Below are 13,528 nucleotides of genomic sequence, written 5' to 3' on the forward strand. Positions count from 1 at the left end.
TTATTAACTTGTGGCTATCAAATGAATTTTATGCAGGGAAAAGACTTCTAATGCTGATTTGGCTGATTTTGAAATCAGTTTCTCAAAGGGAGAAAAGAGGCTGGTGAAGGGACTGGAGCACAAGTGCCATGAGGAGAGGCTGAGGGAGCTGGGGGTGTTCAGCCTGGAGAAGAGGAGGCTCAGGGGAGACCTTCTCACCCTCTGCAACTCCCTGACAGGAGGTTGGAGTCAGGTGGGGGTTGAGTAACCAATAATAAAGTCTCACTCCCTAACAATATTTTGACCTCATTTGTATCTTAATTCACATTGGGGGAGTCGATTGAACAATCCTGAGTCTCAACAGAGAAGGATAGTAAGTATCAAATAGATTCAACTTACTTGGATTCTTTATTTCGTAGCTTAATGTCATCAAACGTTCAAACTCTGTAAGTAAGAAAAATATTCATGTTTTAATTTATTCTGAGAAATACAGTCAGAAAAAGAGGGTGGAGAAGGAACACTTCAATATCAGCAAAGGGATCTCCTTAGGTTTGACATGTGAAATACACAACTCTCTTCAGAAAATGGTGGCTGAAAAATAAGTCCCTTCTCTGGACTTGCTCCAGTGCCTCAATGTCCTTTTTAAAGTGAAGGGCCCAAAACTGAAGCTGAAAAACATTTCTGTTGTTCCTTCATGCATAGAAAAGAATGTGAGAGTTTGGGGGCTCTTTATTATATTGAAAGCAGCAGTGAGGAGAAAAACTTAGGTGGTGGCTGCCCTGACCCTGGTGGTGTTCAAGGCCAGGCTGGATGAGCCTTGAGCAGCTTGATTAGTGAGGAGGTGTCCCTGCCCAGGGCAGGGCTTGGGGCTGGGTGAGCTCTAAGCTCCATTCCAACCTCTAAAACTCTATGATTCTATGATTCTAGAGAGCAATTTTCAGTGCACTTGATGTGATACAATGAAGAAAGGCATGAGCTGTGAAGGACCTTACCTTCTTCATCCATAACGAAGCTGGATGAAATCCCATCCGTGTCACTCACTGAGATAGAGTAAGTCCCCAAGTCTGATTTATCAGGATTTTTGAAGTACAACTTAGATCTAAAATCAACAATAAAGAACATAATTAGCTTGCTTTCTCACGTTGTTGAGATTTTTACATGACAGACTTTAATAATTTGCTAGACTGACACGACTTACCGATTTCCTTCTGTTTCAATCTTAAACTTATGAGCATCATCAATCTCCTCATAAGATTTGCCCCATGCAAAATGAGATGCATCTGTAGCTTCTTTGCACTCAAAAGCCAGAAAAATATTACCCTCATCATCCACACCTGAGTAGATTTCTTTTGTTCCTGAAAAATAGGAATCAACTCAAATGTCAAGGCTGAAGTTTTCTTTGAAGATGCAATTTGTGTTACTAAACCTCACAGAAGTTTTGTCCATTTTCTCTGACAGATACTGATTTTTACTAGCAGGTCTGAAAGTATCTTTATGTGACTTGCAGACTCAGCATCAAATACTAGCAAGTTTCTTACTCTACACACACACACAAAAAGGAATGCTAAAATAAATGCTTAACGAGAAATAAATCTATAGGATGGAACTGAATATGCGAAGATATGAAAAGTTAAACAAACTAGTTTTATTATCACTCTTGAAGCTTTAACAAATGTGTTCTAACACTTTTTTTAGTCACAGCAAGTAGCAGTTTGTGAGAATAAAAACTAAACTGGTTATCAAACAGTCCCTGCAGTAAGGAAAGTAACAATTCCTATCAGCATCTCTGTGTCCACCTGAGTTTTTCTCTAAGGCTAAGAGCTTCTTAACTGCTGAGAAACTTCTCTGTGATGTAATATGGAGTCAGAGTGATCAAATCCAAGCATTTCAGCACTTTAGAAGCAGAGGAGATGAAGCAGTTGCTGTTACCTGGCCGTGCCTCCACCAGCACAGGTTCAGATCTCTCCGATGACTTTCCTGCCCCAGCGTCGTTCACTGCACGGACTTTGAACACATAGGTGTGTCCCTCGTGTAAATCAGTGACCTTGAACGAGATGAAGGGCAAATCCAGTTTAAAAACACAATCCAAACTGGTTTGTTTCCTTATAGGAAGGTGTTCACAGAAGCTGAAGTTCAAACATGTCTTTGTTGTACTCAACCAGACGTTTTTAGACCTCAGTTTGGAACTGATATGAAGCAACGAAAACGTTACCTTAAAATACCTCTTGGCAGTGGGTTTTTCATTAGCAGTGAGCCAATCTTCTGAGTCAACCTCCTTGTAGTCCACTAGATACCCTGTGATGGGGCTCTGGCCTTCGTACACAGGAGCTTTCCACAGAAGAACCAGCGATGTATTCCTGACTTCACACACCATGAGGTCATAGGCAGGACCTAAAACAGTTCAAACACTGGAAGTGCATCTAATGCAATAAAGTTTTGCTAACTGTCCCTGTAGAGGCCAAAATACACCTCAATTATTTTGACTCTATTTGCTTTCAAAGGTCTCCTCTTTTACAACAAACCTGCCACACATGATCTTTAGGTCCTTTTCCCCTCGTGGCTGCACACAGCAAGAGCTGCTTCCTGCAGTGAGTGGCATTAGTATTCTGAGGCAGAGGTGCTGAGCTACAGCTCAGTAACTCTGTTTTAAGGGAAAGCTGACCATGTGGAAAATCCATGCAGTTTCAGAGTTTCCAACCAGTAAGAGAGATTTCTTTTCTATTATTTATCTCACCAGCCACACAGCAAAGTTGCTTCACTGAGTCTGACTCAGGTTCAACATGTCACGGCAGGATTTGTATTTTTTGGTGGTACACATGAGCCATGGTCTTTGAATCATTGCTTCAAATGAACCATGGGGAAGAACCATGAGAAAATGGCACTGGCACAGCTCCCAGGGCAGTGTCACAGCCCCAAGGCTGACAGAGCTCCAGAGGTGTTTGGCCAATGCTCTCAGCACAGGGTGTGACTGTCAGGGATGTCTGTGCAGGGCAGGGGTTGGGCTGGGGGATCCTCAAGGATCTGAGAATCATAGAATTTTAGGAGTTGGAATGGAGCTTAGAGCTCACCCAGCCCCAAGCCCTGCCCTGGGCAGGGACACCTCCCAGCAGAGCAGGTTGCTCAAGGCTCATCCAACCTGGCTGTGAACACTGCCAGGGTTGGGGCAGCCACAGCCTCCCTGGGCAACCTGGGACAGGGTCTCACCACCAGAACAGGGAAAATTTCTTCCTGATATCTAACCTAAATTGCCCTCCTTCAATTTGAACCCATTACCCCTTGCCCTGTCACTGCAGCTCCTAATTACAATCCTATTATAATGCATTTTCTAGTTACAATCCCTCAGGCAACACCTGGGTAGGACTTAAGGGAAACACGTGTAAGGGCACACTAGATGAGACTGGGAGACTTTAGCTTTGCTGCTTGTCTCTATGTCAAGGAACAGGTTCCTTCTATGTGCTATTTATGTCCAAAAAACTAACATAGTGTTTGAGTCTGAAATTCCAGGAATATTCTCAATAGGCTGCATTGATGGTTCAGAGAACCAAAAAAACTAACATAGTTTTTGAGTCTGAAATTCCAGGAATATTTTCAATAGGCTGCATTGATGGTTCAGAGATGCCTATATATTCTACAGGTGCTGAATGTGAAGTGGAGCATGTAGGGCTTGAAGAGCTTATAGAGGTAAAAACATAGACTAAAGGCTTGAGACTTTGTGCTCTGAGCTGATGTGGGCAGGGAAAGCAAGGGACACCCAGCAAGCTAAGTAAAGGTAATTTATTTCCAAGGAGATTCAACATCCTCAGTAGGGATGTGGAGGTAGCTTTATAGAGGAAAACTGGAAAGCAAGGTCAATTTCAACAGCTCTGTGGAAGAAATCAACCAAAAGACATCCAGCAGAGTTTGGCTGGGACATTGTACCGGCTGAGTTTTAAGGAGTTTGTATTGACCTGAGATTCATGAGGAGCTAATAGACTTACCAGGTTCTGGCATGGTCCAGGCTTTACACTTGAAATGCTCACTGGGATCTGAAGGTTGACCTATTCCAACCAGATTTGCAGCAGCAACTTTGAATTCATAAAAGGAATCTTCTGTCAAATCCTCCACCTTGGTTTTGGAGAAAATTCAGTGTACAGGTTAATGAGCTGGAAAGGACCTTAGAGATCATCCAGTGCCAACCCCCTGCCCTGGGCAGGGACACCTCCCACCAGAGCAGGTGATAACATATCAAGAGCCATGGTTTATATTCATTTAATAAATACCTGAAAATGAGCATTGTTTAATTAATTATTAGGCCTTATAGCTATGCTGGAGGATCTAATTTGAAGATTTTACTTGAACCACATGCACTGCAGAGTTCTATATTACACTTCCATGTTTCAGTCACATCCTCCTAGGAATAACACTCAGTATCTTGACTTGAGAGGCTGTGAAAGGTTAGAGCAAATGTCTAGGGAGCCCAATTGATGAATGACCACTAGCAGATACTTAGGAGTGTTCTGACATCAAATACCTCCTTGCACTGCTTATGAATGGCTATTGATAAGCCTTTCACTTGAGCAAGAGTTCAAATGGTGTTTGGATTTAAAGAGGCCACAGTGGAATGACCAGGAAAGAAAAGAAAACAACAGGGAAACTAAAAGAAAAGACAATCCAAGCAGTTCCACAGTGTGCTGCTATAACACTAGGGAAAAGCCTTTCAGTAGTTTTTTTTCTGGATTGTTTTTATTTTTATGAATAAATAAACTATCACTATGTTCTCTTTGAAAGTGTGAGATAAAAAAAGGATTTTGGTGTGATCATATTTTAACAGTAAAAAACATATGATGGGATGGTAGCAATCATAGAGCATCGAACACAAGACCAAAGGAAACAAGGTAAGATAGAAAAGTCAGACACTAATATAATTTAGACATAATTTCCCAAGGACAGACAGCTATTTAATGTGATTCACAGGACAGAATAACATCCCAGCCTGGCAAAAAATGATTCTGAAATCCCAGGTTATTAAGGGAGAGGATATTTGTGGGGTTGCCACAGAATTATTTAATCAGAGAAGGTTAAACCTTTAGTGATTTCCCAGAGCTGTACTGTATATCTCAGGGCATTCTCTGCTTGCAGGAGGTCATAAAATATTCTCTGCTACTAAAGCTGCCTTGGTTTTATTTCCCACCAGTATTTCAGATTCATTCAAACAAACGTGGGAAGATGCACCTTCAGGCACCAATACAGGACAGAGACTTAAACATCCAATTAATCTCCGAATTATTTCCCCTAATTTGCATTACTCATTTGTTTCCAAATGTACTAAAAAGATCAGAATATTTGGAAAGCATTGCTTAGCATTGCTCTTTCATGCCTATCCTACCTTCCCTTTTCCTTTGCTCAACATCCATGCTCCACCTGCTGTGCCAGAGATGCCAGTCACAAAACCAATCCCAAGCACACACACCTGAGGTTTGCCAACTGCCTCCAGTGCATGAAACTCTTCCCCAGCTCCTCTGCAGCATCGTCGGCTGCTTTAGTGGCAAATATCTGCTAAAGACTTTCTCCTGCCCTGAGGTTTATAGGAAAATTGCTGACTTGAAGAAATAAAACTTGAAGCATTTGGGACTCAAATCTGATTGCATAACACAATTTAACAAGCATCAGATGAATTGGTTACTTCACAGAATACTCAGAGTTGGAAAGGATCCTTGAGGATCAACTATAGAATATATTGCCCAGGGAGGTGGTGCAGTCACCATCCCTGGAGGTGTTTCAGAGGGGGCTGATGTGACACTGCAGGATCTGGGTTAGGGTTTGGGGGTTCCAGCAGTGACAGGTTAATGGTTGGACTTGATGATCTTAGAGATCTCCTCCAACCAAATGAAATAGTACAAACCAACTCTAAAAACATAAGGGTTAAAAAGTACTAACCGTATAAATTGTCCTGGTGATAAGGGAAGAGTTGACTTCATGCCAGTTTTGATGGTTAGCTTCCCTCTTATCCATATAATACCCAATGATTGGAGAACCTCCACTGTATGTTGGTGCTTTCCAGCCAAGGGTCATGGAATGGCCATCACAGTTGAGAAGTGTGATACCATGAGGATAAGATGGACAAGCTGCAAGGAAATAAGCAACCTGAGTGTTAGGACAGAGTCTAAACCTCTGCAGGGAACAAGTGGTTTAGCATTTTGGGTATTGCTTCTGTTTTCTGCAGCATATTGGTAACAAAGGAGTTGTAAAGTTGCTAATCATAGAATCATAGAATGTAAGGGTTGGAATCGAGTTTAGAGCTCACCCAGCCCCAAGCCCTGCCCTGGGCAGGGACACCTCCCAGCAGAGCAGGTTGCTCAAGGCTCATCCAACCTGGCTGTGAACACTGCCAGGGTTGGGGCAGCCACAGCCTCCCTGGGCACCCTGGGACAGTGTCTCATCACCAGAACAGGGAAAAACTCTTTTCTAATATCTCACCTAAACCCTTCCCTGACACCAGTGTGCTGCAGGCAGTACAGGCTGAGCACGTGGCCCTGAAGCTCATCTGACCTGTGGAGCTGCAGTGACAGGACAAGGGGCAATGGGCACAAATGGAAAGAGGGAAATTTAGGTTAGATATCAGGCAGAAGTTTTCCCTGTTGTGGTGGTGAGCCCCTGTCCCAGGGTGCCCAGGGAGGCTGTGGCTGCCCCAACCCTGGCAGTGTTCACAGCCAGGTTGGATGAGCCTTGAGCAACCTGCTCTGCTGGGAGGTGTCCCTGCCCACGGGACTAGATGATCTCTAATCTCCATTCCAACCCCTAAAATTCTATGATTCTATGATATTTGTAGTTGAATTATCAGTATAATTGAGGGAATGTGACTTACCTCATTCAGAAGAGAATATGTAAGCAAAGTACAGTCCCAGAGCTTGTAGCTGCACTAGTGATCAGCATGAAAACAGAGAATGATCAGCATGAAAACAGAGAGTAACCAGCAGAACCAGCTTTTTCTTCTTTTTTATCCCAAATATGGTGCTGTACTCAAAGGCCATTACAAGTGGTCCTGGCATTTATTACCACTTCCTGGTAAATGACCATAGTAAACTCCTTTAATTGCCCTTAAAAGAGTACCACAGAAAGATTCTGGCCATGCTGATGTAAGCCACCTGTAAATAGTCCTGTTAAATTCCTGCCAAGGCCACTGAAATGGTTAAAAGCCATTCACATCCCATCAGTGTGTGTAAACTCCTGGTGTTCTGTGTTTGGTGACCCCATGCAACCTCATCCACACACAGTGGCAAAAGAACAGGTGCAAGTGCATTTACAACACAGAGGTGATGTGTGGACGAGTGTCTGTGCACCACCTACCCATGTGAGGCACACATCCTCCTAGGAAATTCAAACAGAGTGACTTGGTCAGTAGCATCTCATCCAAATTTACCTTCTATTACCATTACAGAATCCCAGAGTCAGTTAGGGTGGAAGTGACCACAGTGGGTCATCTGGTCCAACCTCCCATTCTGAATTACAAATCTTTTAGAGGAATAATTCTGACAGCTATGTCCTATTGGTTTTCTTCTCCAGGGGATAGAGACCAGTCAGGTGGGGAAAAGATGTTCTATTTTCAATTTTTCAGTATGAAACTGTACAGAAATGAAAATTGGACCATGATAGTCCAGATCTGTGCACCTTTTGTTCTAAATAATGAGCCAGCCTTTCCACATGTCTCATTCCCAATCAATCTTGCACAGAGATTTTGTTTGCAGGACACCAGAGGATGTACACTGTGCTATCCACTACCTCCCTGGGCAGCACATTCCAATATCTGATCACTCTCTCTGTAAAAAATCTCTTCCTAATCTCCAACCTAACCCTCCCCTGGCAGAGCTTGAGTCTGTGCCCTCTTGTCCTGCTGCTGTTGCCTGGGAGCAGAGACCAACCCCCACCTGACTCCAACCTCCTGTCAGGGAGTTGCAGAGGGTGAGAAGGTCTCCCCTGAGCCTCCTCTTCTCCAGGCTGAACACCCCCAGCTCCCTCAGCCTCTCCTCATGCCACTTGTGCTCCAGTCCCTTCCCCAGCCTCGTTGCTCTGCTCTGGACCTGCTCCAGCCCCTCAATGTCCCTCCTGAGCTGAGGGCCCAGAACTGAGCACAGTACATCTGAGCCAACATATCTAACAGCCATTACGAATAACTTTCTTTATAAAACATTGGCTTTTCTGTAGAGCAGCCACATGTCAGAGCTCAGACATCATTCAGCAGATGTGCCTGATGGCTGCAAACTTGACCAAAGGAGTTGACTGGTGAACATATGTGACTCAGACAAGAAACAAGAAGCTGAGCTGCACAGAATCACACTTACTAAGAGCTGCCTGTACTATTACAGCCTCAGATTCCTGGGAGTTTTCACTGAGTCCCACAGCATTTGCAGCTTTCACACGGAAGACATACTGCTGTCCAGTTTCCAAGCCATGGACAACAAACCTGGGGTAAATAAAATGACATCAGGTATTAACATATATTTTCCAGGAACAATTCTAGGCTGTAACATGAAATCTGTGTAACACTCTGAAAGCTCAACTTCATGAGTGCTGCACAAAGAAAGGTGTTTCCAAGGGGAAAACCATAATACAATGACATGATGTAGTGCAATATATCCAGTGGGACACTGGACCAAAAGCCTCAGTAGTCATTAGATTTCTGGTGCTGATCTAGCAGGTAGAGTCAGATAAAACATAAGAGATTCCCTCTGAACTTTGGCTTGCTAAATTCTAATCTATTCTGGGAAGGGACTTCATTTTTCACTGTACTTTTGCAGTCACTGACAAAGAGTTTTCAGTTTCAATCTGAGGTTCTAGGTAATTATTGTACTGGATAGAATAATCAGAAATATTGAGTACAACATTCTCCTTCCATGATCACACCATGGCTTAGCATGGAAATTGGCTTAACACCATCCTAGAGTTTTCAAACCTCCTCAATATAGAGAAATGCTGTCAATACCTGTTATATTTGATGGGTTTATGGTTACTAGGTTCCCAGTGATTCGATCCCACCACGGAGTAGTCAATGTAGTAGCCATATAAATCCTCTTCATGCTTTGGTTTATCCCACTGAACAACAACTGAGGTTTTTGTATTCCTTGTGGCCACCACCTGACCAGGTGCAGATGGGACAACTAAGAAAGAGGGGGAAAAAAATATGCTATTAGGAAATACCAATCATAATCTCAAAACAAATACTCTGTGTCCGATGTATTTGAGCTCAGGTCGTAAACTCTGTCTGAAAATACTCCTGGAGTTTCTCTTTAAAACAGCACTTTGTGCTTTGTGCTCTCAGCTGTAGCTGTGATTTATTCAGCACATCCTGCATTAACCCCTAAGGAATAGCCTTATTTCTGTACTAAATGAAATAAATCCAGTGGGTTTTTCCCCTACCTTGGGGAATGCAGAATGGTTTAAATATTTTAGATGCATTAATGAGCCATCAAACCAAGAACATCTAAAAGCAAAAGATGCTCTTGTTTGATCATGTAAAGACACAGAGCAAACTAAAGGTGAAGGATTATACCTAAAACTGTGGTAAGATATGTGCACTAAAGCTGCCAGATATTAGTACGTGGAGCTGTTATATGTGACCTCTGCAAAACTGCAGAGCCAAAAAAAAAAAGGAATAACCACTCCCTAAATTTCCATTGCTGTTTTTGAATGTGGTCCCAAGAACACTTTGTTTTCATCCTGAAATTTCCCACTGAATATGTAGCTGTTTCTTCCCCTGTCCCTGAAATCTCCTCATCTGCATGCCTAGGATTCTGCACCAGCAGTAATTTGCATCCTAGGACACTAAGAAAGAAACCAGAGGCTACTTTACCTAGATGGAACTGTAGGGAATTAGGTGGTGTATAATTACCTGAGCCAGACAATATAATTAGCTAAGTTAGCAATTAACCTGCATTATCCCATATTTTTTTGACAAGTCACATTAACAGAGCGCTGGAGAGGTTAATAATCAAAAATAATTTAGCCTTTTAATGATGGTTTCAGTAAGGAAACTTATGATCATTAGGGAAACTCCAGAGAGTTCCTAAAATTTAGCATCTTAGTCTTACTGAAATCCTTCACAGAATTGAACCCAAAGTTGATTACTGTAATTATTCTAACCTAATTATAATTGCATTTCCGTTGTGTAAACTATCTGGGTTTTAGTGTTAGAGCCTTGCAGTGAAAGCCTCACCGACAGTATCCTGTGGCTGGATAGGTTCTGTGATTTCAGATGGATCACTGATGCCATGTTTGTTTGCTGACAGCACTCGGAAAACATATGGTTTTCCTTCTGCAAGGTCAAACACTGCGTAGCGAGGAGATTTTACTGCAACCTGTGCATTGACTCTCTGCCAGCTTCCACTGCCAACCATGGACTGAAAAGAAGAAGGGGAAAAAAAGCTGTGAATCATTTCTGTGAGCTGTCAAAAAATGAACATATTGCTGCATGGCATCTTGTCATGAATTTATGTAAGAGCTATGAGAGGATCACTCTCCAGGGCCTCACTTTAACATATGCAAATTCTCCTAGCTCATGCATTCCATTACTCCACAAAAAGGTCTGAGTACCTCACTGTTTCCCTGCCTGTCTCAGCTTCAATACATGCACAGCTCCAGGTGCAGTCAGTCTGGAGTTGGGGCCATGACTGTCAGCTGGGATTGGTCCCAGGGGAGTTACTCTCATGTCCTGCAAAACTCCCTGAACACCCAAAGGTTTGGTAGCAAATCCTAATCCAAATTCTGCAGAAAGGGAGGGAGGGAAATGTTGCTTTACTCACTACTTTATGTATTCTGTTGAGTAAGGTCACAGAATCACAGAACACTCAGAGCTGGAAGGGAATAATGAGGATCCCCCAGCCCAACCCCTGCCCTGCACAGACATCCCTGACACTCACACCCTGTGCTGAGAGCATTGGCCAAACACCTCTGGAGCTCTGTCAGCCTTGGGGCTGTGACACTGCCCTGGGAGCTGTTCAGGGCCCAAACACCTCTGGGGGAAGAACAGGACCAGGAGGTGATTCTGCCCCTGCACTTGGTGCTGGTGAGGCCACACCTTGAATCCTGGGCCCAGTCTGGGCCCCTCAGAGTGAAATCCAGCTAACCAAGTGTAGGTGTCTACTCAATCCACCTCTGAGCTTTTTGCCTGGGCTATTTCTGCACATTCTGGAGGTAACAAGGTATTTCCATGACAAGAGCTGCTTCCAAATCCTTAAGATAATACGCTTGAAATGTATAGATAAGAGCGACCACATGTAATTGAGAATAAGTGCAAGGAAGAAATGCTATTTTTATGACACAGAAAGGAAAACTAGATACTTATTTCTAAGGGAATCTTCATTAGTTCTTTTGGATGTGAGAGGCAGAGTGGGAGAACCCATGGACATGCTTGCTGGAAGACAACTAGTGACCAGTCTTCACTTTACACCTATTGGCTCAACATCCAGCAAGTAAGGGATGATGTAGACTATAGAAATGGGCTCTAAAGGTCTTTTGAAGTGGAGATTTTTGATGTGACTGAAAGGGAAAAGACAAGATGAGGCTGCAAAGAGAGGAGTGACGTGAACAGGATGGCTGAGAAATGAATCACAGAGGAATGTGCTGAACAGACGTGAGAAGCAAAAACCTTTCATAGTAGGGCCCAAGAAAAGGCTGTCACAATATTCAAGATGCCAGTTGAATGTGTGGTGGTTTCATGGACAGGTTTAGTGCTGGTGGATTGTTCAGAGGGGTCATATGCTAGAGGCATAATTCATCAAAACTAAGTATAGCTTGACATATAAGAGTTTTAGAGGTCAGGTCTGAGGCACAATTTACCTACAGGGAAAACTTTGTATCACATTGCTGTAATCCAACATCACTTAGAAACGTGGCCCAGGGACAGATCTATCTACATTTCAGTCTCTTAGGTGGGGGAAGAACAAACCTCTCCCGCCGTGATCCCTGTCTGTTCAAAGGGAAGAGGAAGGCAGCCAGGAGGAGTAGAGGGAGCAGTAAACCTGAGACAGGCACCTGCCTCCCTGCTGACCTTCCAGGGGATAAATTGGAAATGTCAGAGTATGGCAGAGGGTGCCTAAAGCCTGCAAAAAGTGAGGATCAAATTATGAGTCACTGCTTATTCCTTGCCCTACCACAGGACTACCAGGAGCTTCCCTTTAACACAGACAGACTGAAACCTTCCAGTCTTGACTGTAGGACCTTGTAGGCCTTCAGATGCTTCTTTTCCATTTCTTAAAACACCCACCTTACACCAGCACTTTGTTCCCATTTTAGACAGCAATAAGCAAACGGGACAGGGTCAACCTTTTGCCCAGACCTTGAATTTCAATGTTCATTAAATCATAAGACATAGGATTTTCCATGCTTCTCTAATCTCCCATTCCCAAACCCTGCAAGGCCACAGGAGGAGTTAGCTTTCTTGCTCATTGTGCAGTCCTAGAATGGGCTGAATGTCATTGCACCTTACAGAAAGTGCCACTGTAAGTACAGTACCTTCTCGATGAAGTAGGTGAGTGGCTCCCTGCCACGGGGAACAGGTGGGTCCCAGCTGAGCACAACATATGTTTTGCTGATTTCTGAAGCATGGACGTTGGTGGGAGGGCTTGGAATCTGAATATCCCCTGTAAGAGTGAGAAATGCAGGGAGTGTTCAACAGCAGATTAAGCCCTGGGGCAGCACTTCTGCTACAGCTCATCTTTCCCCACTCCCACCCTGCAGTGCCCTGCTCAGCTATGAGGAGCTGCAGTGTCTTCTGTGCAGTTCACTTGCTCACTTCACTGAAATGTTGATAACGAAAACTTCTGTTTATAGCTACTTAGTTACTTTTGGAGGAAAAGTTAAACATGCCCCTTGAAAATCTGTGCATTTGTCACACTCTTTTCTTTGGTTGCATTTGAATGACTTCGATCTGCTGGTAAAAAACTCAGTATATGCAAACATGAGATTTTTTGATCCAAGACAGAAGTCTAAAGGGTTTTATCAGACATTAAAGTAGGAAAACATATCTGGGAGGGAAGCACAGTAAGGAGAAAAGCACCTTAAAACAAAGCAGACAGCAGGAAAAGAGGCAGAATCACAGAGTAATGAGAGTTGGAAGAGACCCTTGAGGACCATCTAGTCCAGCTCCTGGAAAGTTGAAGCTGATACATAAACCTCCATAAAAGCAGAAGTTTTTAGCAATGTATCCTGGAACATGGTGGTATTATCAGCTGCACAGACTAAGGATCTTCTGAAATGTAAGAACCACTAAGGTGAATATATGTCACCAGCCCTTTGGTGGCTCCAGCAGTTGGTGTGGCCTCATCAAACCTCTCTCCCCACTCACTCCACAGGGTTGCCAGGAATGTCAGTCAGGACCTGCCTATGCTGGGTGAGGCTGAAGTCAGTTCCACCATCCAAGGAGTTATAATGGTGTGAAACAGCACCAGGCAGAGGTTTGGACCTATGATAATACTGCTGCATAGACAGAGCTACATGGCCCTGAAGAAGCTTCCTCCTGGTGATAGAATCACAGATTCATAGAATTGAAGGGTTGGGATGGAGCTTAGAACTCATC

The 13,528-nt window shown here is 43.5% G+C and overlaps 1 protein-coding gene across 1 annotated transcript in view; it reads right to left on the bottom strand.

The window, feature by feature from the left end:
* Positions 1–12,600, bottom strand: part of MYOM2 (myomesin 2) — a gene marked incomplete at its 5' end in the record, with an annotated part of 28,982 nt that extends 16,382 nt beyond the window's left edge. The window contains 11 exons of the mRNA XM_009081529.1: positions 379–423; positions 972–1,078; positions 1,178–1,334; positions 1,909–2,023; positions 2,192–2,370; positions 3,957–4,083; positions 5,896–6,083; positions 8,298–8,419; positions 8,939–9,113; positions 10,169–10,352; positions 12,466–12,600. Of these exons, the coding sequence (XP_009079777.1) occupies positions 379–423; positions 972–1,078; positions 1,178–1,334; positions 1,909–2,023; positions 2,192–2,370; positions 3,957–4,083; positions 5,896–6,083; positions 8,298–8,419; positions 8,939–9,113; positions 10,169–10,352; positions 12,466–12,600 (1,534 nt within the window). The remainder of the gene's footprint in view (positions 1–378; positions 424–971; positions 1,079–1,177; positions 1,335–1,908; positions 2,024–2,191; positions 2,371–3,956; positions 4,084–5,895; positions 6,084–8,297; positions 8,420–8,938; positions 9,114–10,168; positions 10,353–12,465) is intronic.
* Between the last annotated feature and the right edge of the window lie 928 nt (positions 12,601–13,528).

The sequence above is a fragment of the Acanthisitta chloris genome, unplaced genomic scaffold (assembly GCF_000695815.1).
Source record: "Acanthisitta chloris isolate BGI_N310 unplaced genomic scaffold, ASM69581v1 scaffold5329, whole genome shotgun sequence".
In the NCBI taxonomy this organism is placed as follows: domain Eukaryota; kingdom Metazoa; phylum Chordata; class Aves; order Passeriformes; family Acanthisittidae; genus Acanthisitta; species Acanthisitta chloris.